At 40.4% G+C, this 27,768-nt stretch overlaps 1 protein-coding gene across 1 annotated transcript; it reads left to right on the plus strand.

The window, feature by feature from the left end:
• On the plus strand, window positions 1-26,391 carry LOC117499163 (collagen alpha-5(IV) chain-like; the record flags this gene model as incomplete). Its single annotated transcript, XM_034151520.1, has 29 exons — window positions 1-135; window positions 1,972-2,016; window positions 4,355-4,471; window positions 5,366-5,434; window positions 5,598-5,633; window positions 6,322-6,384; window positions 6,599-6,634; window positions 6,798-6,839; window positions 7,152-7,232; window positions 8,634-8,678; window positions 9,227-9,289; window positions 9,995-10,039; window positions 10,609-10,662; window positions 11,566-11,626; window positions 15,810-15,914; window positions 17,211-17,366; window positions 18,080-18,169; window positions 18,686-18,846; window positions 18,967-19,039; window positions 19,123-19,229; window positions 19,516-19,699; window positions 19,895-19,963; window positions 20,475-20,582; window positions 21,282-21,350; window positions 21,606-21,755; window positions 22,559-22,720; window positions 24,219-24,386; window positions 25,457-25,600; window positions 26,185-26,391. Coding segments are annotated over 29 exons (2,751 nt in total), but the record flags the coding sequence as incomplete, so codon positions are not given.
• Window positions 26,392-27,768: the final 1,377 nt, after the last annotated feature.

Consider the following 27,768-nt stretch of genomic DNA (forward strand, 5'->3'; position numbering starts at 1 on the left):
GGGTATCCAGGCCCTCTGGGGCAGCAGGGCCCTCAGGGCCCCCCCGGCTTCCCGGGCCCCCAGGGGCCTCCAGGAGAAAAGGCCCAGAGAGGAGACGAGGGGCCAATCGGAGCCGCCGGGCTGAAAGGAGACTCGGTTTGTTTTATTCTGATCTGAACATGTCATGGAATCCGAAACCTTAGACCAGGGGTCGGCAACCCGAGGCACGCGTACAAATGGCAGTAGGCTATCCAGGAGCTGTACAAATGCTGCAGTTTTTGCGTGGCTGTGTCTTTAGTTGAAAGCCCAGTGGCGGACTGGCCATCTGTGTGTTCTGGAGAATCACAGAACGGACGGCCGTCATTATTATAATGCCGTTTGAACCAATTATTTAAATGTGTTTAAACGGCATCATGTAAGCTGCGCTGACAGGTGAAAGAGGTCCACACACTGCTTCCCCGCAGCTAGGCTCCCCACGCCCTCCTTTTGACAGTTCACAAGCGTCGAGCTCTACACCCCCCCCACCCCCCCGTTGACAGTCACACTGATCACAATATTTTTTTTAAATTGCACTTCATATCAAAAAGGTTGCCGACCCCTGCCTTAGACACTCAAGACATAACCACATATACAACAAAATAGAAACACAGACACTCTGCTGATTGAAGGAATTATTATATTGTTGTACAACAGGATAAGAGACAGAACACTTGCGTCAAGTCCGCCAAGAGTTCATGTGTCTGTCTAAAGAACAACAGAATCTCACAGGTTTTATACACTTCTTTTTAGTTTACACAGCTCTATAGCTTTTACACCTTTTACACATGTTACAATATCCTATGCTAAATAAGACCCTATGCTAATAAGACCCTATGCTAATAAGACCCTATAATAAATAAGACTCTATGCTAATAAGACCCTATAATAAATAAGACCCTATAATAAATAAGACCCTATGCTAATAAGACCCTATAATAAATAAGACTCTATGCTAATAAGACCCTATAATAAATAAGACCCTATGCTAATAAGACCCTATAATAAATAAGACCCTATGCTAATAAGACCCTATAATAAATAAGACCCTATGCTAATAAGACCCTATAATAAATAAGACCCTATGCTAATAAGACCCTATAATAAATAAGACTCTATGCTAATAAGACCCTATAATAAATAAGACCCTATGCTAATAAGACCCTATAATAAATAAGACCCTATCCTAATAAGACCCTATGCTAATAAGACCCTATAATAAATAAGACCCTATGCTAATAAGACCCTATGCTAATAAGATCCTATGCTAAATAAGACCCTATAATAAATAAGACCCTATATGCTAATAAGACCCTATGCTAATAAGACCTTATAATAAATAAGACCCTATGCTAATAAGACCCTATAATAAATAAGACCCTATGCTAATAAGACCCTATGCTAATAAGACCTTATAATAAATAAGACTATGCTAATAAGACCTTATAATAAATAAGACTCTATGCTAATAAGACCTTATAATAAATAAGACCCTATGCTAATAAGACCCTATGCTAATAAGACCTTATAATAAATAAGACTCTATGCTAATAAGACCTTATAATAAATAAGACCCTATGCTAATAAGACCCTATGCTAATAAGACCCTATGCTAATAAGACCCTATGCTCAATAACACGCTGCAGACAGACATGTGTGCATATCTCTTTAGATAAACTAAATGATGAAACTCATGGCTTACAGCACATGATCATATCAACAAACACAAGATGGCCGACTCTCTGATGTTTACATATATAACGTCAGATAATCCGTTTGTTTTACTTTCACACGTTTTACACCGAGGAACTTCCAGTGCAAGAAGAGTATAGAGTTGTTAGAGAAAAAGTAAAAAGATGGAAAGGGGAAAGTTGTTGTAGAAAAGTAAAACGTTGTGAGAGAGAGTAGACATGTTGCTGGTGAAGAACTTCATTTTAACTTCTGTTTTTGTTTCAGGGAAATTTCGGCGTTCCTGGTTTTCCCGGTTTAGAAGGAGTCCCGGTAAGAACCCCGCCCCATCTCATTCTCTCACCTCATTGGCCCAGACATATCACTTACTCAATCAAACTCTAATGTAAAAGCACCTTTAGAGCAAATCTAATGCACTTCAAATGGAATCTAATTACCCCCCAGAGATAAATATCGTCCTCTGATTCTGAGGTCATAGCGATCAGAAACACAGCGACAAGTACACACATCCTTTACTCAAGTAGAAGTACACACATCCTTTACTCAAGTAGAAGTACACACATCCTTTACTCAAGTAGAAGTACACACAGCCTTTACTCAAGTAGAAGTACACACATCCTTTACTCGAGTAGAAGTACACACATCCTTTACTCAAGTAGAAGTACACACATCCTTTACTCGAATAGAAGTACACGCATCCTTTACTCGAGTAGAAGTACAGATACTCGTGTTTCAAAATACTCTGGTGAAAGTAGAAGTACTGACTAAACTTCTTTACTCAAGTAATAGTAAAGAAGTATGGGCTTTGAAATGTACTTAAAGGGGACCTATCATGCAAAATGCACTTTTGTACGTCTTGTATACATGAATATGTGTCCCCGGTGTGTCAGGGAACTCACCAAGTGTCAGAAAACACAACCCTCTCTATTTTCCTCCATACCCAAATCTCTAAAAACGGGGCTGCAACAGATCTGATAAAAACTGATCCAGATTTGAAAATTCTCTGACGTCAGGAACGAGGAGCTCCGCCTATATGGCCAACTCTCCACCTATCAGGGGAATGAGAGGTTGCCGTGGCATGGTAACAGCATGGTAACAGCATGGTAACATGACGCTCGTGCCTCACCCGCCTCCTTTGCAGGGGGGCGTGGTCAGCTGCAGCTCATGCAAAGACAGGGCTGGAGGAGAGCAAAATAGAGCAAAATGAGGCATGGCTAAAATGCATGATCTGTTTGGTATTTTGAAAAAAAAACTTCACAGACATGTTTTATATAGGTATGGCCCTACAATATATTATTCAAATATAGCATGATAGGTCCACTTTAAGTAGAAAGTACCCATAACTAGCAGCTGTTTTAAAGAGTACCTGACCTCCCTTTATATTAATAGAACAATAATGTCATTGTTAGCTAATGAATGTTTCCATGCTGAACAACGGCAACATGACAACGTTTTCATTGGTCCCTCTTCTTTAGAGAAGACCAGGAAATGATGGATACACGGATCGTGTTCAAATCAATAGGCACGCAATGACTCTAAATAATAATGATCACGCCACCAAACACACATTCAAACTAAAGGAACCAGCCTGTTTGGGAAATGTGAGAAGTAGAAAGTACAGGTATTTGAGTTCAACATGTGAGAAGTAGAAAGTACAGGTATTTGGGTTCAACATGTAAGAAGTAGAAAGTACAGGTATTTGTGTTCAACATGTGAGAAGTAGAAAGTACAGGTATTTGGGTTCAACATGTAAGAAGTAGAAAGTACAGGTATTTGGGTTCAACATGTAAGAAGTAGAAAGTACAGGTATTTGGGTTCAACATGTAAGAAGTAGAAAGTACAGGTATTTGGGTTCAAAATGTAAGAAGTAGAAAGTACAGGTATTTGTGTTCAACATGTAAGAAGTAGAAAGTACAGGTATTTGGGTTCAACATGTAAGAAGTAGAAAGTACAGGTATTTGGGTTCAAAATGTAAGAAGTAGAAAGTACAGGTATTTGTGTTCAAAATGTAAGAAGTAGAAAGTACAGGTATTTGGGTTCAACATGTAAGAAGTAGAAAGTACAGGTATTTGTGTTCAACATGTAAGAAGTAGAAAGTACAGGTATTTGTGTTCAACATGTAAGAAGTAGAAAGTACAGGTATTTGAGTTCAACATGTAAGAAGTAGAAAGAACAGGTATTTGTGTTCAACATGTAAGAAGTAGAAAGTACAGGTATTTGGGTTCAACATGTAAGAAGTAGAAAGTACAGGTATTTGTGTTCAAAATGTAAGAAGTAGAAAGTACAGGTATTTGTGTTCAACATGTAAGAAGTAGAAAGTACAGGTATTTGTGTTCAACATGTAAGAAGTAGAAAGTACAGGTATTTGTGTTCAAAATGTAAGAAGTAGAAAGTACAGGTATTTGTGTTCAACATGTAAGAAGTAGAAAGTACAGGTATTTGTGTTCAACATGTAAGAAGTAGAAAGTACAGGTATTTGTGTTCAACATGTAAGAAGTCAAAGTAAAAAGCCGTCAGAAAAATAAGTAGTGGAGTAATGTACTGATACCAGAAACATGTACTTAAGTACAGTTACCAAGTATTTGTACTCCACTACTTCCCAGCTCTGCACAGCGATGATGATGTTGATAAAATCAGTGTTTGTGTTCAGGGTCACCCGGGTCCAGCTGGAGGTCCAGGGTTTCCAGGTCTGGACGGGTGTAACGGAACCAGAGGAGAGAGAGGAGATCCTGGGATTTCTGGACAACAAGGAACTTATGGAGAACCGGTCAGAGTCACAAATACAAACATGAAAACATTATGATGACACTACAACACAATTCTTCGAGAACTAGCTGCAGTTCCTTTACAGCCCAACATTAGCCACCTTTAGCTTAGCGGTGGTGACGTGAAGTCATGTGACCGTGCTGCAGTTCCTTTACAGCCCAACATTAGCCACCTTTAGCTTAGCGGTGGTGACGTGAAGTCATGTGACCGTGCTGCAGTTCCTTTACAGCCCAACATTAGCCACCTTTAGCTTAGCGGTGGTGACGTGAAGTCATGTGACCGTGCTGTAGTTCCTTTATAGCCCAACATTAGCCTCCTTTAGCTTAGCGGTGGTGACGTGAAGTCATGTGACCATGCTGTAGTTCTTTTATAGCCCAACATTAGCCACCTTTAGCTTAGCTGTGGTGACGTGAAGTCATGTGACCGTGCTGTAGTTCCTTTATAGCCCAACATTAGCCGCCTTTAGCTTAGCGGTGGTGACGTGAAGTCATGTGACGGTGCTGTAGTTCCTTTATAGCCCAACATTAGCCACCTTTAGCTTAGTGGTAGTGACGTGAAGTCATGTGAACGTGCTGTAGTTCCTTTATAGCCCAACATTAGCCACCTTTAGCTTAGCGGTGGTGACGTGAAGTCATGTGACCGTGCTGTAGTTCCTTTATAACCAAGCGTTAGCTTTTTACTTCTGAAATCATAAAGTGGTGTTAACAGGAGATTATCCTGCTGAACTAAACGTGTAAGTATCAGAAACGTTGAGATTATTTTCTGCAATATTCCAAAATCACAAGGAAAAATCTCATTGGACCAGAGAGATGCTGCCTTCAGGGACCAACACGGAAATACGACATCCTGCAGCTCTTGTGTTGTACAGTATATTAAAGTGTGTTTTATTCTGCAGGGTTTCTCAGGACTGAAGGGATTTCCAGGAGATCCCGCCGTCTACTACATACAGTATCCAGGAATATCTGTAAGTATTACAAACTGTGATGTTTTTGGCACCTGGTGGAGTGAATTTGGTTGCTGCTCAATTTCCCCCAGAAAACCACAGATCTGGGGTTTGTTTCTGTTCATGTTTTTCTTTCATTTAACATGCAAAGGAACAATAAAGCAGTAAGGTGTTTGTGTTTCAGGGCGACGTCGGGCCCAGTGGATTTACTGCTTTGTCGGTGAGAACAAACTAAACTAAATATGATTGTTCCTCATGCTGAGAAAATGATCTTGTTGAATTTTTTCACTCTTTATTTTAAAAGTGATTACCAGTGCTGTGAGAACACTGCGACCTGTTTTTAGTTGTAAATAAGTTTGTTTTTAAGTATTTTCTGAAATAATAAAGGCAATACTAACAAATATTTTTTATTCCATTACTTCAAGTTCATGGGTTAAGTATTTAGTTGTTCTCGAGGTAACACAACTGGATTATTAACGGGTAAAATTGAATCTATTCTGGAGAAAATAACAGACGGATTTCACAAGATTATAAAAATAAGGACAATATTTACAGTGTTATGTATGGATCAACCAGATAAAGTTAGATGTAGATAATGACAATAAAAATAATAATAGTAATATCACATTTACGGTATTTATATTCTAACCGTAAACATATTTAGTTTTCTCATCATTACATATTTTTAATATTTTGTAATCTAGAGAAAAAAATACACAAAATCGCTGTTTTCATAATATTATTTATAATATATATATTTATGTTTTTGAAACTAAATCCTTAAATTCAATAAAAAGCATTACTTGTTCAAGAAAATGTGTTTTTGATTTTTTATAAATATCTAATAACTGTTTTATTCCAAATGATTCGATGTTTTTCTGAGTTTAATATGATGTGTGTTTCTGCAGGGCGAGCCGGGCCTCTCCGGTCTGACTGGAGTTCTGGGTCCTGCAGGACCGGACGGGACCAACGTGAGTCACTGACAGCCATAAAACAACAATAACAATAATAACAAATATACAAATAATATTGATAAGAGTAATTACCGTTTTTCTTCAATACTTTTTTTTGTTGCTTTAAATTGCTGATATTTATTATGACCACGGTTGTGTACTTGTATTTTGTTTTATTTTATTAAACGTCTCTTTATTTAATATGTAATGTCATATATGAATGTGTCTACAGGGTCTCCCTGGTCTGCCCGGCTTCAGGGGTTCACCTGTAAGTATTTGAAGTGCATTTGATCACTTTACTTAAGTACAATTTGACATACGTATACTTCACATGAGTATTTCCACTTCTTCTACTAATGTAGACTTTACTACATTAGAGTAATTTATATACAAACATATGTTAAACCTTCATCAATGTTTTTGTGTTTCAGGGAGAAAAAGGTCGATCTCTGCCGGGACAGAAAGGAGACGAGGTACAAACAATTACTTTACCTATTATACAACATTAGCCTCCTTTAGCTTAGCGGTGTTGACGTGAAGTCATGTGACCGTGCTGTAGTTCCTTTATAGTCCAACGTTAGCCTCCTTTAGCTTAGCGGTGGTGAAGTCATGTGACCGTGCTGTAGTTCATTTATAGTCCAACGTTAGCCTCCTTTAGCTTAGCGGTGGTGAAGTCATGTGACCGTGCTGTAGTTCATTTATAGCCCAACGTTAGCCTCCTTTAGCTTAGCGGTGGTGAGGTCATGTGACCGTGCTGGTTTATAGCTGTATTGTGTGTTCTTCAGGGGGATCAGGGCCTCCAAGGACCTCCGGGACCGTTTGAGTACGTCGACCCTCCAGAAGACCTCTACCTTAAAGGAGAAAAGGTGAGTGGGATTTCAGATTATAGTTATATTGTAGTTCTATGTCTCTGTCTTCTATGTCATGAAACGCTACACCTGTTCCAGATGTGTTGTTTACGTGTCTTGTTTCTACTGTATTCCTACTGTAGTTGTACCATAGATCTACCAAAGGTTTCACTTTACCTTAGGTTCTCATGTAGTTCTACTGTATTTCCACTGTTGTTCTACCCTAGATCCACCATGGCTTTTACTAAGTTCTACGGTTGTTCTACTGTAGTTCAACGTAAGGTTCCACTTTCTACTGTAGTTCAACCTTAGTTCAACCTAAGGTTCCACTTTCTACTGTAGTTCAACCTAGGTTCCACTTTCTACTGTAGTTCAACCTAGGTTCCACTTTCTACTGTAGTTCAACCTAGGTTCCACTTTCTACTGTAGTTCAACCTAAGGTTCCACTTTCTACTGTAGTTCAACCTAGGTTCCACTTTCTACTGTAGTTCAACCTAGGTTCCACTTTCTACTGTAGTTCAACGTAAGGTTCCACTTTCTACTGTAGTTCAACCTAGGTTCCACTTTCTACTGTAGTTCAACGTAAGGTTCCACTTTCTACTGTAGTTCAACGTAAGGTTCCACTTTCTACTGTAGTTCAACGTAAGGTTCCACTTTTTACTGTAGTTCAACCTAAGGTTCCAATTTCCACTGTAGTTCAACCTAGGTTCCACTTTCTACTGTAGTTCAACCTAGGTTCCACTTTCTACTGTAGTTCAACGTAAGGTTCCACTTTCTACTGTAGTTCAACCTAGGTTCCACTTTCTACTGTAGTTCAACCTAGGTTCCCCTTTCTACTGTAGTTCAACCTAGGTTCCACTTTCTACTGTAGTTCAACCTAGGTTCCACTTTCTACTGTAGTTCAACGTAAGGTTCCACTTTCTACTGTAGTTCAACCTAGGTTCCACTTTCTACTGTAGTTCAACCTAGGTTCCACTTTCTACTGGAGTTCAACCTAGGTTCCACTTTCTACGGTAGTTCAACCTAGGTTCCACTTTCTACTGTAGTTCAACCTAGGTTCCACTTTCTACTGTAGTTCAACCTAGGTTCCACTTTCTACTGTAGTTCAACCTAGGTTCCACTTTCTACGGTAGTTCAACCTAGGTTCCACTTTCTACTGTAGTTCAACCTAGGTTCCACTTTCTACTGTAGTTCAACCTAGGTTCCACTTTCTACTGTAGTTCAACCTAGATCTGCCGTAGGTTTTACTGTAGCTCTACTGTAAATGTCATGAACTCTTAACCACTTCCACAGCAGCAGATGAGGTGTTTGTCCATCCTTGTCCTACAGTATGTTTATAGTGCATGATATGTTTATAGTGCATGATCTGCTATAGTTCTGGTTCTGTTCGTTCTCATGATCGATTTGTTGGTTCTTCAGGGGGATCCGGGGCCTAAAGGCATCTGTGCAGTAACAGGACTGCCGGTAAGTTCAGACATTGTTCTGTTTCCTCCCAAGCTCCACCCTCTTGTGTTACATTCAGGGGTGTAGTGCTATTTTTATAAGTACCAGAGCGCACCTAAGACTCGCGCATGCATGTTGTGGCACGACCACCAAACAGAAACATATGGACATAGGTTAATAAAAAGTGTGTAAATGTATTTAGTATCCTATCCATGTGAACATGTTTTAAGTGGGAGGTGGACCTATCTATGGATACATCTCTCATATTTTACAAATCACTCCCCTTAGTTCTGTTTTACATTATTTCATACCTTTTTTTCATGTATTCTCTAATTTTGTATAACTATAATGATCATATGAAGGTGTGCCTCGGAAATACTTGTTTACATATAAGATGACCAAACCGTTTGAGACCCACAGAGATCACTTAGACTAAAGTTAACTATCTAAACCGCAACTGTAATTGTTTAAGTGTCCGAGCGGCGTTCCGGTGCCTATCTAGATGGTGACGACCAAAATGTTGATTCTTGTAGATAACGAAAGTAACGCTGAGGTTGTTTTGGTTTTAGGGTCTGGATGCACTTCCAGGGATCTTAGGAGAGAAGGGGATTGTGGGATTTCCTGGACCCAGGGTGAGTAACCTACCATTATCAGGGTTAACCTCACGGGTCACTTGATGAATCGGATATTTTCGGGGTTGGGTAAAAATCAGGACCCAAGTCCAGATAAAAAGACAAAAAAAGGTCTGGTAACAAAAAGCGAGCTTTATTAAAAAGCCGGTGACAGGAAAAACAAGAAACGTAACATTAACAAAACAAGGGAGCAGGACAGACAGGAACAAACTTACAGAAGGGAACAGGCAGGTAACACGGACAAAGAAGACGGGCAGGTAACTTGGACTTGAAGACGAACAGGTAACGTGGACTAGAGAAACGGGCAGGTATCATGGACAAGAAGAGACGACGATCGGACAAGGAGCACAGGGGAAGACAAGACTAAATACACAGCTGGGTAATCACAGGACAAGACACAGCTGGGCATGGGAGGCAGAAACACAAGGGAAACAGGTGAACACAATCAGACAATCAGACACAGGAGGGCAACTAACGACAGGAAGGCAAACACAGGAAGTAGGATCAGACACGACACAAGGAGGAAAGCAATTCAAAATTAATTAATTGTGGGCGGGCCTTCGCATCCGAGCGCCTGTAGGGGAGGGTCGCCGGTCGTCAAAATAAAAGTGGAAAATGAAAACAACATAAATCCCAAACCATGACAGATATATTCAGATCAGTAAAGAAACATATGTCTCTGTCTGATGTGTTTCTGTGTTTCAGGGGTTTTATGGTAACCTTGGTGTGCCCGGAGAGAGCGGATTCAAGGTCAGTTAATTAACAACACTGTGAAAATGATACGACTAAAACGAAGAAATACCCAAACGTTTTTTTTATACAGCCCAAAAACGAGGTGTTTCAAATGGCTTTTTAAAGAAAAACAGGAAACCCATTAAGACGTACAGAAACACACTTCAAAATAACATTTGAATGCTGTATATTTTTTACTTTTTAATGCTGTTTTAATTCTATTTTGAGATGATTAATTTCTAGTATTGTTTATTTCTACTATTTAATTTCTACTTATGTGCAATGCCTTGTTTAGTTTTGATGTTGTTTATGCTGCTGCAACGCTAAAATGTCCCGACTTGGGTCAATAAAGTACCTCTTATGTTATTTAATGCAGTCATTTAGAAGTCAAGGGAATAGAAACATAAATTAGCTCAAATATAATTAGACAGATATAACATGCTAAATAATAGATATAGATATTTAATATAAGAGTATTTTTTTATTTGACTGTCGGAGAAAATGCAAAATGTACAAATCTTCCTCCTTTGATATACACCCGTCCATAAACTGGATTTCTGTGTGTGTGTGTGTGTGTTTGTTTTCAGGGGACGCGGGGAATCCCAGGTCTCCCAGGTCTGATTGGACGGGAAGGTCCTAAGGTCAGTCTGTTTGTCATTTAGTCTCTATTATCTCTGCTGACCAATCACACACAGGTAGATCCAAGAACCAGGAAGTTGTGCCGCTACCCGACCTGTACGGGAAACCTGATTGGTTCTGAGCGTGTGCGGAAAAATGCTTCTACTTCCTGTTACCACCATCGGTTTACGGCGTTGTTGAAAAAAGTGCCGACATGATAGATTTTTTTGTTTTAAACTTTATTGAACAACATATTTGAATAACTTTAACAATGATTTTTTCAAGCATTTCACCAGCTTTTCTTTGTTAATGAATGATGAAATTAGCTCTGTATTTTGGAAATTCTTCCCCCAAACAAGAGAGAAAGTATTTATTTGATAAGGAACACCATACCTAGTCAAGCCAAAGATAACATTATTATATTCAAATCCTAGAAAACTGCAGAAAAACGCTTTAACATACCTCAGTCAGCAATTTTCCTAGTGGCCAAACGGTGGTACTACACGTTCCATGTGGCCATAAAACACATGTTCCCATTCACTGACATTGGGAAAGAGACTTCCCAGTACAAACATTTGAATAGGTTTTCTTTATATTTCTAGCTCCTAAAGGATATATAGTCTGTGCCCATTTTCCTCTATTGAGAACAATAATGCAAATATTATCATTCCCTTAAAATGTGTGTGTCATGTCCCCGTGATTGCAATATCAGTCAAAAATAATTGCAATTAGAGATTTTTTCCAAACCGTTCAGCTCTACTATATATATCTATGACGTCTGTTCTGCACATTGGATCGATGTTTTGTATTTACAATCCAAAAGCTCCGTAAAATCTATGAAATAAGAAACGTTACTTTTGAAAGTAGAACTAAGTAGAATTACTACTGTGTTTTTTAAGTTGTAAGAAGCCTGTTTTTGTTCGCAGGGTTTGACGGGAGATCCCGGTCCTAAAGGCGTCCCTCAGGATGTAGAGGTCACACACACAGGTACACACACACACACACACACACACACACACACACACACACACACACACACACACACACACACACACACACACACACACACACACACACACACACACACACACACACACACACACACTTCTTTTTTGAAAATGTTGACATACAGATGAAGCGTCTTATTTTGGACAGTTTAAAATGCGAGGGTCGTGATCGGTTCGTGCACGTTCCGTGATGGCCGGCCGGCCCCCAGTCTGACTTGATACCGCCCCCGTGATAAATACATTTAATTATTGTGAAGCCAGCTGCAATGGATCATTGATCCACCAGGGGGTGCAGTGGGGTTCCACACTGGAGTCATGTGAAATCAACTTCTTTGTTGTTAAGATCCATATGTCACGGATAGGATCATAGTCTGTGCTAAATAAGACATGTAATCATTTAAATAATGTTGTTTAGTCGGAAAAAACGAACGAGCCGGCTCTCCCGATTTTTAATCCTAATTTAATCATCATCATTGATGTTTATGTTCGCCGAATTGACATGAAATCACTGACAAATATGAATATTCTGTATTCAACTTCATTGAAACGATCAGGATGGGTGTTATTTTTCCCCACAATGACCAAGTCGCTGCAAATGATCCCATGTATTACATGTACATGGCCACATTCTCAACAAAGTTACGTAACGAAACATTCTGTATTCCTTGCTTACTTTTTATTTAATGCTTTATAACAGCTGGAATAGTTCGTTTAGAACAGGCACCTCACTCGCAATCTGCTCCTCCGCAACGCCTACCACCTACCTCCGGCTGAAATTATGAATGTACAGTAAGGCATAGTAATCATAGATAACACGGCAGGGTCCGTTACAGTTTGTTTTCATCTGATTTCAAATATTTCAAATGTCTGAAGTTAATAAATACATTCTCAGTGTTCAAGTCAATAATAGTCATATAAGAAAAGTACTGATCTAATAACAGAGATTTTATAAGGACTTTTCAATGTTCGACATCGCTCATGTGAAATACAGTAAACTGGATGTTGTGGTGCCGAGAGGCGGGGTATCAAAAGTACAAGCTAAACTTTTATTTAGCATCTGAACACACTTGTAAACAACGTGATGTCCGGGAAGCGAAGACCCGGCGGAAACAGCTGGTCTGGTTCACTAAAATGTCCGTGTACAGTATGTCTGGTACTAATGTATAGCGGATCTTTGTTAAGATCCATATGTCACGGATAGGATCATAGTCTGTGCTAAATAAGACATGTAATCATTTACAAAACATCACCATGTTGTTATGCGCATGTGCGAGATGTTATGCATGTGCGCATGTGCGAGATGGTCCGCCATGTTGCACAACTCAATTAAAAAAAGTGTGTTGGTGTATGATCACATTTGTATATGAAAATGTCTGAAGTTAATAAATACATTCTCAATGTTTAAGTCAATCACTGACGATGCTTACGATATCATAAAATCTAAGTGTTAATGATTGTCAGTAGAGATGGGATGGCAGAAGGTGCTATATTTATATATATAATTCCAAAGCTGGTAAAGACCTTTCAAATTTAGCAATAATAGTCATATAAGAAAAGTACTGATCTAATAACAGAGATTTGTTCTTGAATCAACTTTTTTATGGAAAATGTTTTATGTAATTTTATTTCATTTTAAATAAAATGAAAGACATTCACAGTTAATGTAATTAGATATACATTATTAATGCCATACATTTTTAAATGTAATTAGATATACATTATTAATGCCATACATTTTTGCATAAATATTTATTCAGTATGATAGCTGTCTAACAGAAGTTAAATCCATTTCTCACTTATTCTGACAATGTACTTAACCCCAAATAAAAGAACCCAATAAAAATAGTTGTTAAATAATAGTGAAGTCACGTTGTAATAACAATAACTCATCTCTCTCGGTTTTTTTTGTTTTCTTTGTGTGCTTTGCCAAAAGCCACTGTGTCAAGTGTCCTAGTTGGGTTACCGTAACGAACAGCAGCCGGCTCTCGATTTTTAATCCTAATTTAATCGTTTATGTTCGCCGAATTGACATGAAATCACTGACAAATATGAATATACTGTATTCAACTTCATTAAAATGTTATTAACGTGCCTAAACTCAGTAATTCACTAAAAATTACTGATCCCTCCGCGTCGCGTCGCGGAGGGATCTTGATCCCTGGGTGTTATTTTTCCCCATAATGACCAAGTCGCTGCAAATTATCCCGCTTATTACATGGCCACAAAGTAACGACATGACTCCCAATATTAATTAAAATGCTTTTATGGATTTAGAAAATATTTTTATTGATTTAAAAAATAGTTGTATGTATTGATTTAAATTTACATGCATCCGCTAAGAAAAATAGTCCGTTGTTACCGTTTTTTAAACAGTCAGAATGAAACGGCAGCTCTCAGGTGTGTGTTCACACTCCTAATGGCCCATCACAGCTCTCTCCCCCCCTGATCTTTCTTCTCCAACAGTTAAGTTAACTGTAGGTTACTCTGAGTGACAAGCTTACAGTTAGTGAAGTAACACTTTTTTTTTGTGAGTCACGACCTCGCTGTTTCATTCTAACATAACGCTCCAAATATGACTGTTTCCACTCGGACTTCAATACAGCAACACCATTGTTTGGTTTCCATGGTAGCGTGTCTCTTTAGTAGCGTGCACTCCTTTCCTGTAAATTACAGGTCCAGCCAGGCAAAACAGTAATATGAAATATGAACGTTAGTTTTTAACTGAAATGATCAAATAAAGTCAAAATGTCACAGTGTTTACAAACATTGACCATACCGTTCACCAGCCCCCACCCCACTATGTTGAGTATAGCCTACTCTTTGTTTAAAACGAATTGGCCATCGGAATGTGTGTGTCCCAACCCCCCCCCCTGTGATATCTCTTCTCCAGCAGTCTGTAGTTTGTGTTCGCAGATCATCACCCTTAGCTATTTCAATTACCTCTCAAACAACCTAAACTAGTTATAAATGTTTATTTTAAATAAAGTATGTTTCTTCACATGTTAGGTCTATATTGAAGGTTCATTGAAAGTAAAGCTTACTTTGGTTCTTGTGCTCTAGTTCTTCAAGGAATCTTACTGAGAACGTTATGTTTCCTCTGACTGCTTATGCCAAAAGCAACGACAAATTATCTGTTTTAAATACCTTTTTAGACCGTAAACTTTAGAATGAAATGTAATACCGGTTAGTTTTTTGTGTTCATACTGACAGAAGAAGAAATAAATTAAGTATGAATGAGAATAAGACTTATGTAATGTATTGACATTTGATCAGTAGCCTATAAATGTATTACTAACTTTATCCACTGTGGTACCGAAGCTTGGATCACCGCCAAAGACATGGCCGAGGGCCTAGAGTGGGAGGGCCTAACATTCCTGAATACTGGTCTTTGGCAGGTCTTAGGCAGGTAACTGGCTGGCAGTAGGCAGGAAGCTGTATGCTGGGGTCCAAAATAAGAGGCTCCATCTGTAGTTTTAAGACATCAAAAAACAATCCGATTTTCATTTGAGAAATTCTGAGTTTTCGTTGAAAATGTGGAAAGAAAATCTGAATATTTTTGAAAGCCTGAAAATGTTGAAAAGAAAAATTATGCATAAAACTGAAGAAAAAAAAACGGAATCTGAAAATGTTTCACTTAAAGGTGGGGTAGGTAATTTTGGAGAAACCAGCTTGAGTGCGCTAGAATTTGAAAATACACAGCCGGAAAAAATCTGCCACTTCCTTACAGAGCCCCTCCTCCAACACACACGAACAAGCACATGACCAATGAGGGCACGAGATAAGTTTGTGCACAGATGGAAGGCTGACAGGCAGGTAGGCCATCCAGTTATTTTAGCCGGGCCGGCTCAGATGATTGGTCGTGCTTTTTACAGTACTACAGCTTCCACAGATGATATTTATTTATGGATTTATTGTCAAAGCACTTCAGATATTCATTGCTATCGGGATGTTAAGAGCATTCCATGGAAGATAACAACAAGTGTATCTCGAGCCGGTTTCTCAAACTTACCTACCCCACCTTTAAACTTTTAATATTTAAAAAAAAGAATTCCACAGATTGTTTCGAAAATGTAAATCGTTTTTCACATATTTTTTGAACACACTAGTCGTTCAGCTGGTGTTATGTCTGGTCTGACGTCAGCTCACTGCCTGTTGTTCTCCAGGTGACAATGGAGACCCCGGGGCCCTCGGACCCAGGGGCCCCCCAGGAGACATCGGGCTGATGGGGATGCACGGCCCCCCCGGAGCACCCGGAAGATCATTATCTGGTCAGTCATGTTGTGTTCTTTTGTTTGAAGACCAAGAGTTAGTCAAAAGTAGACCAGGAAGCTTGTCGTAAAGTTTAACAGTATTTATTAATGCAATGGTATAGTAGGTTTTAGAAGGGAACACAGCTGTGGTTCTAATATTCAATTCACTGGTCCACAGTCCACATGAGCGGTTAGCTGTCTGCAGTAGAATGAATGAAAGAGACCGTTTCTCTATCAAACATCGTGTTTTATATCGTATTCATTGGCTAGCGTCTTCTTCTGTAGCCTCTGATGACGTAGCCATGGCGCATTTCTTACGATATTTATTATACAATTGTTCTAATGTTTATTGGTCATAAACACATAAGAATAGTAGTAATACAGCGTCGATGAGTGAGAGTTGGAGACGGTGTGTTTAGTGTGTAACTACGGGGCGGCTGTGGCTCAGTGGATAGAGTGCTGGACTTCAAATCAGGGGGTACCAAGTTCAAGTCCCACTGCAGTCAGCATGTCGTTGTGTCCCTGGGCAAGACACTTCACCCCAAATTGCTCCTGTGGGTATTGTCCACAGTACTGAATGTATGTAAGTCGCTTTGGATAAAAGCGTCTAACAAATGACATGTAATGTAACTCCACACGTCATTGTTTATTCTCCATGCTACTGTGAGGCTAAAAACAATAATAACCAGAAACATCCGGTCCGGGTGAAAACACTGCTTCAGTAAATAATGTCCTTTAAAGTTCCGGCACAATATATTGATTATTTCTTACAGTAACTACAGTTATATTCTGATTTAAAGGTATAATAATACAATTTCTGCTTTCTTTTTTTTTTTGGAAATGCAGGCGTTTATAGCAGCAACAGGGTGAAAGTTAAAAAAAAACAGGATTCACATAAGATAAAATATAGACAAAGTAGAATCAAATATTACAATAATAGTGCACTTTTAAAAATTAAATAAAGTGATAAAGTAACTAGAAACAAGATATCACAGTAAAACGTTGAGCATTTGTTGAAGTTCGGGGATTATAAAGTTGGCTATCCCATCCCAGCCACATTATTACCACACACTTTTTACATCTTTTAACTGTGTATTTTAACGGGATGAAGGATTTTAGTGATGGGAAGTCTGGTTCTGAAGTTATCAGAGAAACAAGCTAAGCTAACGTTAGCGGCAGTTTGTTTGTTCTTCATGTGTCTTGATATTTGTCTGTTGATGTTACACATGGAGCTGCTGTGATGCAAGGAGCATTTCAGACTTGATCGTTAAAGTATTATCCTATCGTATCATAAATAAATGTGTTCCTCTTCAGGTCCCAGGGGTGTTGTGGGTGAGAGGGGGTCTCTAGGATCCAGGGGGGACCGAGGAGACCCGGGTCTGGTTTATAAAGATCAACTCACACCGGGAGAACCAGGAAAACCAGGACGGCTCGGACCACAAGGACTGAAAGGAGAACAGGGGACACCAGGTACCGGAGAACATTGTTCCTACCTGCTGGTTGTATAGCTCTCACAGTATGGTGATGTCATTATCCAAAGTGAATTAACTCTGGTTTAGTTATTGATGATTTGGGATTTGCAGATGCATATGGAAACCATTTTAGCATTTTTCATTTGTTCATTTTGGACGTCCCCGGTGTGTCTCCTGTCTCCTGACACACCGGGGACACATATTTACGTCAGCTCCAATAATAAGTCTAAAGTTTAATAAGTTGTGTTTTCAAAATACACACAGTCAAAGCCTTAAGAACAAAAATGTCTCCACTGAAAGCCATTAAAAGCAAACTTTCATAAAATGCTGAGTTCTATAATATCAACATCAAGACCCCTGAATTTAAAATGTAACTTTAAAAAAAAAGATATTCAAGATACTTTCTCATGTTTGCCTTATGGGTCAAATTCAAGTCAAATTCATCAAAACCAATTTAGTTGATACTTATTTGCATATCAAAGATTTCACAGATACATCAAATAATTGAACGTTATGTTCTTGAAACATTACATTTCTTAAAATATTGGGCTATTTGGTAGTTATGATCAGGACTGTTGTTAAATAACAGCTGTAAAACATTGAAAGTTGAATGATGCACAAAGGATAAACGTCACTTCCTTGTTCTAATATCTATAATCAATAAAGATTGTTTGCTGTTGTCGTTCTGCTGACTTTCTGTTTTCTCTTCAGGTACTTACTGTTTTGAAGGAGCTCCAGGAGAGTCTGGAGATCCTGGTGATCAGGGGCCACAAGGGTCCCAGGGCTTCCAAGGGTTTAAAGGTGAGCGTCTGGAAGTATTGACTGCTTGATTGGTTGGTTGGTTGGTTGATTGGTTGATTGGTTGATTGGTTGGTTGGTTGATTGGTTGACTGACTGACTGACTGACTGACTGACTAATTGAATTAATTCAGCTTTACAAACAAATCAAAACACTTAAGGGATGAATGTTATTATTCATTGTCAATTGTTCAAGTCGTTACATCCAACTAAAAAAACTCAAATCTAGACGTGTGGACAAATCCCTGAACTAATTTTCTCAATGGTACAAAAAAGTAATTTAATGAAACGTTTTATATGACAAAAAACATCACTTTCAAAACCACATATGAATGTTTTGCACTGCTGTGGGTGATACCTCACTCCTTCAAAATAACATATATGAAAAAAAAAAAGTGATTTTATGAACCTAAAAACAAGATTTTATAATTTATGCCTGAACGGTAAAGAACACAGGCTCCAGCACGTTTCCCTGAGGAACTCCACATGTTATTGACTTAATCTCACTGTGTGTTTCAGGTAGTTCTGGAGGCTGTGATTGTGGCCCCCCCATTGTGATGAAGGGCCTCCCTGGACCGGAGGGTGATCGGGGGTCTCCAGGATATTCAGGAACATCAGGGGCCCCGGGGCTGAGAGGAGAGAAAGGTTTACCTGGAGACACAGGAGTACGCGGAGAACAGGTAAGCAACCAAAATAAACAGAGTGATTGACTGACTGGTTGGTTGGTTGGTTGGTTGGTTGGTTGGTTGGTTGGTTGGTTGGTTGAATGTTCGATAGATTAATTGATGTTTTGTTTTTAGGGTTTGGGGGGATTTCCAGGTGTCGTAGGGTTCAAAGGTCAGAAGGGATATTTCATTGTGGTAGATTTTAAAGGTGAGTTCAAACTTTTAACTTAACTTATTAAGCACAATGTCATGTCAGCGTATGAATGGTTTTGATTGGACTTTTGTCTCCAGGTGAGAAAGGGAACCTGGGCCAGCAGGGCCTTCCAGGCAGACAAGGGTTTTCAGGGAGGAGAGGCCTCGATGGACTCCCAGGGGCCTCCGGAGACCCCGGCCCCCAGGTCAGTTACACACTCCTGATATCTAAGGTCTCTTTTTTACATGGCTGTGAAATCATTTCCTTCAAACAATTGTATTTAATTTTCATCAAAATGTACCTTCACCCATTGCTAAGTTTCATTTAAGATCTTTGGACACCATTTCCTCCCAACTTGTAGCGCTATCCATTCTGTGTGTAATGATTTTCATTGGATGACAGATTGAAAGACCATAATGTAAACCCAGACTTGGTGCCTTTACTGTTGGCTATCTTTTTATGATTTCTCTGTGTCTTCTGTTTCTTCTCAGGGGGAAGGTTTCCCCAGTTCTCCTGGAGACAGAGGCCACAATGGTTACCCGGGAACAAAAGGGTCACCAGGACCTTCAGGGCCCCCGGGGCGAGATGTAGTCGGAGCAGTAGGACAGCGAGGGCCCCCTGGAGACTCAGGACCACAAGGACTCCCTGGCCCCCCGGGGCCGACGGGGGTTCAAGGTACAGATTTTAACCCATGTTTTATTATCTTGATTTATTATCAAACATGGTGACATTTCGCAGAAGTAGGATCCATATTTTTCTTACAGAAACAGCGCAAACACTTTTTTAAAAATTAATTCCTTCCAAAGATTATCGTACAAATACGATAATTTTTGTACATCTGACCATTGTTGACTCCTCCTCTTCCTGCAGGTGACACTCTGCCCTGTGTACCCAGAAACCCTGGCGCCCCCGGAGAGAAAGGAGACACTGGAAATGCAGGTAAGCATCACCTTTACACCTGTCTGTCTGCTCACCTGTCTGTTTACTTTCACCTGTCTGTCTGCTCACCTGTCTGTCAGCTCACCTGTCTGTCTACTCTCACCTGTCTGTTTACTTTCACCTGTCTGTCTACTCACCTGTCTGTCAGCTCACCTGTCTGTCAGCTCACCTGTCTGTCAGCTCACCTGTCTGTCAGCTCACCTGTCTGTTTACTCTTACCTGTCTGTTTACTCTCATCTTTCTGTCTACTCACATGTCTGTCTGCTCACCTGACGGTCTACTTACCTGTCTGTCTACTCACATGTCTGTCTACTCACCTGTCTGTCTGCTCACCTGTCTGTCTGCTCATCTTTCTGTCTACTCACATGTCTGTCTACTCACCTGTCTGTCTTCTCACATGCCTGTTTACTCACCTGTCTGTTTACTCACCTGTCTGTCTACTCTCATCTTTCTGTCCGCTCACCTGTCTGTTTACTCACCTGTCTGTCTCACTTCCTGTCTGTCTCTCCAGGGTACCCAGGTTTCTCGGGTCCTCCAGGTTTTCGTGGCATCACCGGACCTGATGGAGCTAAAGGAGACAAAGGACAGTTTGGACTGTCTGGTCCACCTGGACGACGAGGTACCTGTAACACACCTGTACCACACCTGTAACACACCTGTACCTCATCTGTACCACACTATTAACACACCTGTAGCATATCTGTAACACACCTGTAGCACATCTGTAACACACTTGTAACACACCATTAACACACCTGTAGCACACCTTTATCACAGCTGTAACACACCTGTAGCACATCTGTAACACAACATTAACACACCTTTACCACACCTGTAACACACCTGTAGCATATCTGTAACACACCTGTAGCACATCTGTAACACAACATTAACACACCTTTACCACACCTGTAACACACCTGTAGCACATCTGTAACACACTTGTAACACCATTAACACACCTGTAGCACACCTTTATAACAGCTGTAACACACCTGTAGCACATCTGTAACACAACATTAACACACCTTTATCACAGCTGTAACACACCTGTAGCATATCTGTAACACACCTGTAGCACATCTGTAACACAACATTAACACACCTTTACCACACCTGTAACACACCTTTATCACAGCTGTAACACATCTGTAACACAACATTAACACACCTTTACCACACCTGTAACACACCATTAACACACCTGTAGCACACCTTTATCACAGCTGTAACACACCTGTAGCATATCTGTAACACAACATTAACACACCTTTACCACACCTGTAACACACCACACCTGTCCTTTACACTCCTGCAGGACCCCCAGGTGTTGTTGGAGACCCCGGAGACGAAGGCCGAGAAGGCGTCAGTTATGATGGAGATCCAGGTGCACTCATCATTATTTCCCTGCTTTCATCAGACTGGGATTGCACTAGTTTTACACATGTGTGTTTTCACAGATAAACGGTTCAATTCAAAACATGTTTGATGTAGATCTGGGCCATATATTGATATGATTGTGATGTTACCCTAGAAACAAACTGCTTCCCTGTGTGTGTTTGAAGACATCATTGTTACAGAAAGTGATGCAGATGGTTTGCATGAATAATAAAGAGTGTGTGTTTCCCTGTGTGTCCACCAGGCTCTCCGGGGGTCCCAGGCTCTTCTGGGCTCAGCGGGTCAGCAGGAGATTCTGCTGTCGGGCCCTCAGGACCAATCGGATTCCCGGGGCCTTTGGGCTCTCAGGGGCCCAAAGGAGTGCCCGGACCCCCCGGCACCAACGGACTACCAGGTGAAGTACTGCACCTGAATACACTCAGAACATATCTGGTCTGTTAATCACCTGCTAGAAGTCAACATGTTGTCCACAAATACACTCTTTTACTTTGAAAATCTCACTCTGTTCTCCTTTTCATTTCCTGCTTCTTCACACATGCTCTCTCCAGCACAGGTTAGCTCTGAGTGTTAGCATGCTAATGTAAACACAGACCATATTACTTCCAGAACACGTCTCATTGTTTCTGACACCACGTTTCTGATTGGCCCGTGGGTTTAAAGCCCGCCCACATTTTAGTAATGTGGTCATGACGCAGCAAATCTGGATCAGCTCCGTTGTTCCCCCGTTTTTAGAGATGTGGGTACGGAGGAAAAGAGAGAGGGGTTTATTTCCTGACACTTTGAGAGTCTCCTGACACACCGGGGACACACCGGGGACACACCGGGGACACATGGGGACACACCGGGGACACACCGGGGACACACCAGGGACACACCGGGGACACACCGGGGACACACCGGGGACACATGGGGACACACCGGGGACACACCGGGGACACATGGGGACACACCGGGGACACACCGGGGACACACCGGGGACACACCGGGGACACATGGGGACACACCGGGGACACACCGGGGACACATGGTGATGTAGAGAAGACATCACTTAGTGAGTCTCCTGACACACCGGGGACACATGGTGATGTAGAGAAGACATCAATAAGTGCATTTTGCATGATAGGAGACCTTTAATGTCCAAAATGGTAATAAGTCAAATCTGTCAAATATGTATTTGTGTTTCCTGTGTTTGTCCAGGAGTCCTGGGTCTGGCTGGAGGTCCTGGAGTTCAGGGCCAGAGAGGACAGGATGGGTCTCCTGGTGTCCCCGGCCCTCGGGGGCCCACATCTACCCGCTGTGAGGCAGGAACACCTGGGCCAGTGGGCCTCTTTGGCCCTCAGGGACCCATAGGACCCCCAGGTAAACTCTGCCTACTGAATATGGCATTACATTACATTACATTACATTTGGCAGACGCTTTTATCCAAAATCGACTTACAATAAATGCATTCAACCAGGAGGGCACAGAGTAACAAGAATCATGTAGGTACATTAGCTTCAACTAAACCAAACCATTCAAAGTGCTAGCACATTATTACGATATATATAGAGATTTCCTTGGCCGAGGTGCAGTCGCATGCAGAGGCAGCACTTGTTGACTGTAAACTATAAAGGCGACTTCAGATGTAAAACCGCTTCCTTAGACATCGATACAACCTTCATCTCTGATCGATTAGGAGCTGACTTAATGTCCATTAACCAATGAAACAACATTTTACTACAGTATGAATGACTGTACACAGAGGATTGTTGGGCTCCTTGGAATTATTTGCCTTGTGCTTTAGTCATCAAAGGTGTATTCACAAATTGTCATAGTACGGTACTTAGAAGTATATTTAAAAGAAGAAAAAAAAGTGAATCTGTGTTCACTAAAACCTCTTGAAAATGGTGTCGGAATAAGAACATTTGTAAGTTGTCTTGTGAACATTTTCTGGGAATAACTGTGTATTCTGTGCCATAAAAATGTATCTGATCTGTTTGCTACGAGTTGGATTATCATAAAATTATTAATTAATTGGTTCGGGCACCTAGTAAGGATGCCACCTGGGCGCCTCTCTAGGGAGGTGTTCCAGGCACGTCCAGCTGGGAGGAGACCGAGGGGTAGACCTAGGACCAGGTGGAGGGATTATATCTCTTGGCTGGCCTGGGAGCGCCTTGGGATCCCCCAGTCAGAGCTGGTTGATGAGGGGAAAGGAACGTTTGGGGCTCTCTGCTGGAACTGATACCTCTGCGACCCGACCACGGAGAAGCGGGAGAAGATGGATGGATGGATGTGAATTAATTCACTTTAATGAATTTGATTGATATAACATTAAAAGCCAGGGGGCCAAATGCGGCCCCAGCTAATTCTGAAAGTATAATGAAATATGTCCCACTAATGAAACTTGTGCTTGTCTTATATTGTACTTCTTAAACATATATGTACACATATATTGCACAGTAGTATTCATGTGTTAATAAACCCACTTTTTAAATAAATTCAGTCAATTAAATTTGAAAAATGTTTCTAACAAATCTAACTTGATAAGAAAAAAGCACAATAACTTATTTGTATAACAAGCTTGAAATAGACCCTTCATATTTCCTCTTATGATCAGCAATCTGAAGCTTCTGTTTTAAGGAATGAGCTGCTGACAAGATAAATGAAACCCTCTGGAGAGCAGGGAGCTGTTTGTTTCTTAAAGCATATTAAAGTATCAAGAATCATTTACCTACATTTGATTAATTTTAAAACGTAACTTATGAGGCGATAGACCTCTAGTGAGTGGCCCAGCCCTTCGTATGTTTTTCTGTATGTGGCCCTCAGTGAAAACAGTTTCCCCCCCCCTGACCTAATGTGCTGTATTTCTGTATTCAGGGTTTCTGGGGGAGAAAGGAGAGTTCGGGGAGGTTGGCCCCCCAGGTTTGGGCCCTCAGGGTCCTAAAGGGAAATCAGGAAGTCCAGGTCTCCCAGGTTACCCGGGGCCTCAGGGACCCTCTGGCCTCAGTGGAGACTCCGGCTTCCCGGGGCCAGATGGAGAGAAAGGTAAGGCCCCGCCTCCTCAGACACACCTGTGTTTAAAAAAAAAAAAGTTTTAATAATTTAGTTTTTGGGAGAAGGGGTGGTGTCGTGGCGTCCTTCCTTATTCTCTATCAAGCCACTAGACGCCTTAAACAGACATTTGTAACTCGTTTTCTTTGCTTTATATTCGTGTTACTCACAGTTGAAGAGTTGCTTGACATGGTTTGGATGATATTGTGCAAAACTCAAATAAAATAACAAACAACTTTCTTGCTTTCTTTCTATATATAACTTGATAACTTAACGGTTAAAAACTGTGCCTTGATGGCGTCTTTCTGACAGGTTGCCCATCTCACTTTAGAGGAGGCACTGTGGGTATTGTAGTCTTTTATACTCTGTTGAAAACAGACGCCATGATTAGGTGGCCTTTCTTATAAAAACAAAATAGTGGTTCTAACAGGTGGGAGTGTAAACTTCTTCCCTCCCCTTTTCAGATGTGTAATTAGATCATTTGTGTATATATCATTTGTAAGTCAATAATATTTTTGTTTACCAATTTGATACTGCTTAAAGGTGGGGTAGGTAATTTTGGAGAAACCAGCTTGAGATCGCTAGAATTAGAAAATACACAGCCGGAGAAAATCTGCCACTTCCTTACAGAGCCCCTCCTCCAACACACACGAACGCGCACATGACCAATGAGGGCACGAGATAAGTTTGTGCACAGATGGAAGGCTGACAGGCAGGTAGGCCATCCAGTTATTTTAGCCGGGCCGGCTCAGATGATTGGTCATGCTTTTTACAGTACTACGGCTTCCACAGATGATATTTGTTTATGGATTGTTTTGTCAAAGCACTTCAGATATTCATTGCTATCGGGATGTTAAGAGCATTCCATGGAATATAACAACAAGTGTATCTCGAGCCGAAACTTACCTACCCCACCTTTAAGTTTGTACAGTATCATAATTCTCTTGTTTCATTTCATTATTATTATTATTTTTTGTATTATTGTTTTACACGTTCAAAATAAATCACATCAAATAAATGTTTCCTGGCGACAGCTTCACAGAAATCCTCGCGCTGTGTTTCAGGTGTGATTGGACCCCGGGGCCAGGATGGAGAGCTGGGGGCCCCTGGACAGACCGGGGCCCTCGGATACCCAGGGATAAAGGGAGAGAGAGGGTTAAACGGAGTAGACGGCGGTTTAGGATGCGAGGGAACCAAAGGAGAGATAGGTATATATATCCTTTATTGAACCAGGTAAAAGTCTCATTGAGAGTAAACATCTCTTTTCTATATATTTTATTCAATATGTTCCTGAGATAACTTTTTATTTTATTGTATTTTCTCCTCATAGCATTGTAAAGCACCTTGAGACAACGTTGTTTTTTTAAGTGTGTGGTGGAAATGTATCGAGACAAACTAACAAATAATAATCAAATGGAGAGGAAACCTTTCCGTTATACTGAAATGAAGATTCTTGGAATAAGACGGTCTTTCAGGGAGTTTATTCTTGAAAGAAGGTAAATCGTTACAGTGTCAAGCAGTCAAAGGAGAGAAAGGTATATATCCTTTATTTAACCAGGTAAAAGTCTCATTGAGAGTAAAAATCTCTTTTTCCAGAGCGACCTGGCCAAGAGGGCAGAACACAGTTACAACAAATGAACACAAAACAATACAGGCAGACGAATACAGCTGTAAAACACAAATGAAATGGCACATTAATAAACAGTACCATGGTCCCAGAGTGAGTCAGAGGTCAGCTGTTGCTTATGAAACTGATCATGCTGTCAAAGGTTAACCAACGTGTCCCCTGCAGGCTGTAAAGGGTTCCCGGGGCCTCAAGGAGAGACAAATGGTGTCCCTATCAAAGGGCAGCGAGGAGAAGAAGGAGCGCCCGGATACCCCGGCTTCCCTGGACCACGAGGTTAAAGAAAACTTCCTCTACTTACTTACTCAGAGCGTACAAACTAACTCTACTAACTGAGAGAGTACAAACTATCTCTACTGACTGAGAGAGTACAAACTAACTCTACTGACTGAGAGAGTACAAACTAACTCTACAAACTAACTCTACTGACTAACTCTACTGACTGAGAGAGTACTAACTAACTCTACAAACTAACTCTACTGACTGAGAGAGTACTAACTAACTCTACTGACTAACTCTACTGACTGAGAGAGTACAAACTAACTCTACTGACTGAGAGAGTACAAACTAACTCTACAAACTAACTCTACTGACTGAGAGAGTACAAACTAACTCTACAAACTAACTCTACTGACTGAGAGAGTACAAACTAACTCTACTGACTAACTCTACTGACTGAGAGAGTACAAACTAACTCTACAAACTAACTCTACAAACTAACTCTACAAACTAACTCTACTGACTGAGAGAGTACAAACTAACTCTACTGACTAACTCTACTGACTGAGAGAGTACAAACTAACTCTACTGACTGAGAGAGTACAAACTAACTCTACAAACTAACTCTACTGACTGAGAGAGTACTAACTAACTCTACTGACTGAGAGAGTACAAACTAACTCTACAAACTAACTCTACAAACTAACTCTACTGACTAACTCTACTGACTGAGAGAGTACAAACTAACTCTACTAACTAACTCTACTAACTGAGAGAGTACAAACTAACTCTACAAACTAACTCTACTGACTGAGAGAGTACAAACTAACTCTACTGACTGAGAGAGTACAAACTAACTCTACTAACTGAGAGAGTACTAACTAACTCTACTAACTAACTCTACTGACTGAGAGAGTACAAACTAACTCTACAAACTAACTCTACTGACTGAGAGAGTACAAACTAACTCTACTGACTAACTCTACTGACTGAGAGAGTACAAACTAACTCTACAAACTAACTCTACAAACTAACTCTACAAACTAACTCTACTGACTGAGAGAGTACAAACTAACTCTACTGACTAACTCTACTGACTGAGAGAGTACAAACTAACTCTACTGACTGAGAGAGTACAAACTAACTCTACAAACTAACTCTACTGACTGAGAGAGTACAAACTAACTCTACTGACTGAGAGAGTACAAACTAACTCTACTGACTAACTCTACTGACTGAGAGAGTACAAACTAACTCTACAAACTAACTCTACAAACTAACTCTACAAACTAACTCTACTGACTGAGAGAGTACAAACTAACTCTACTGACTAACTCTACTGACTGAGAGAGTACAAACTAACTCTACTGACTGAGAGAGTACAAACTAACTCTACAAAACTCTACTGACTGAGAGAGTAACTAACTAACTCTACTGACTGAGAGTACAAACTAACTCTACAAACACTACAACTAACTCTACTGACAACTCTACTGACTGAGAGAGTACAAACTAACTCTACTAACTAACTCT

This window comes from Trematomus bernacchii, unplaced genomic scaffold (genome assembly GCF_902827165.1).
Source record: "Trematomus bernacchii unplaced genomic scaffold, fTreBer1.1, whole genome shotgun sequence".
Taxonomy (NCBI): Eukaryota; Metazoa; Chordata; class Actinopteri; order Perciformes; family Nototheniidae; genus Trematomus; species Trematomus bernacchii.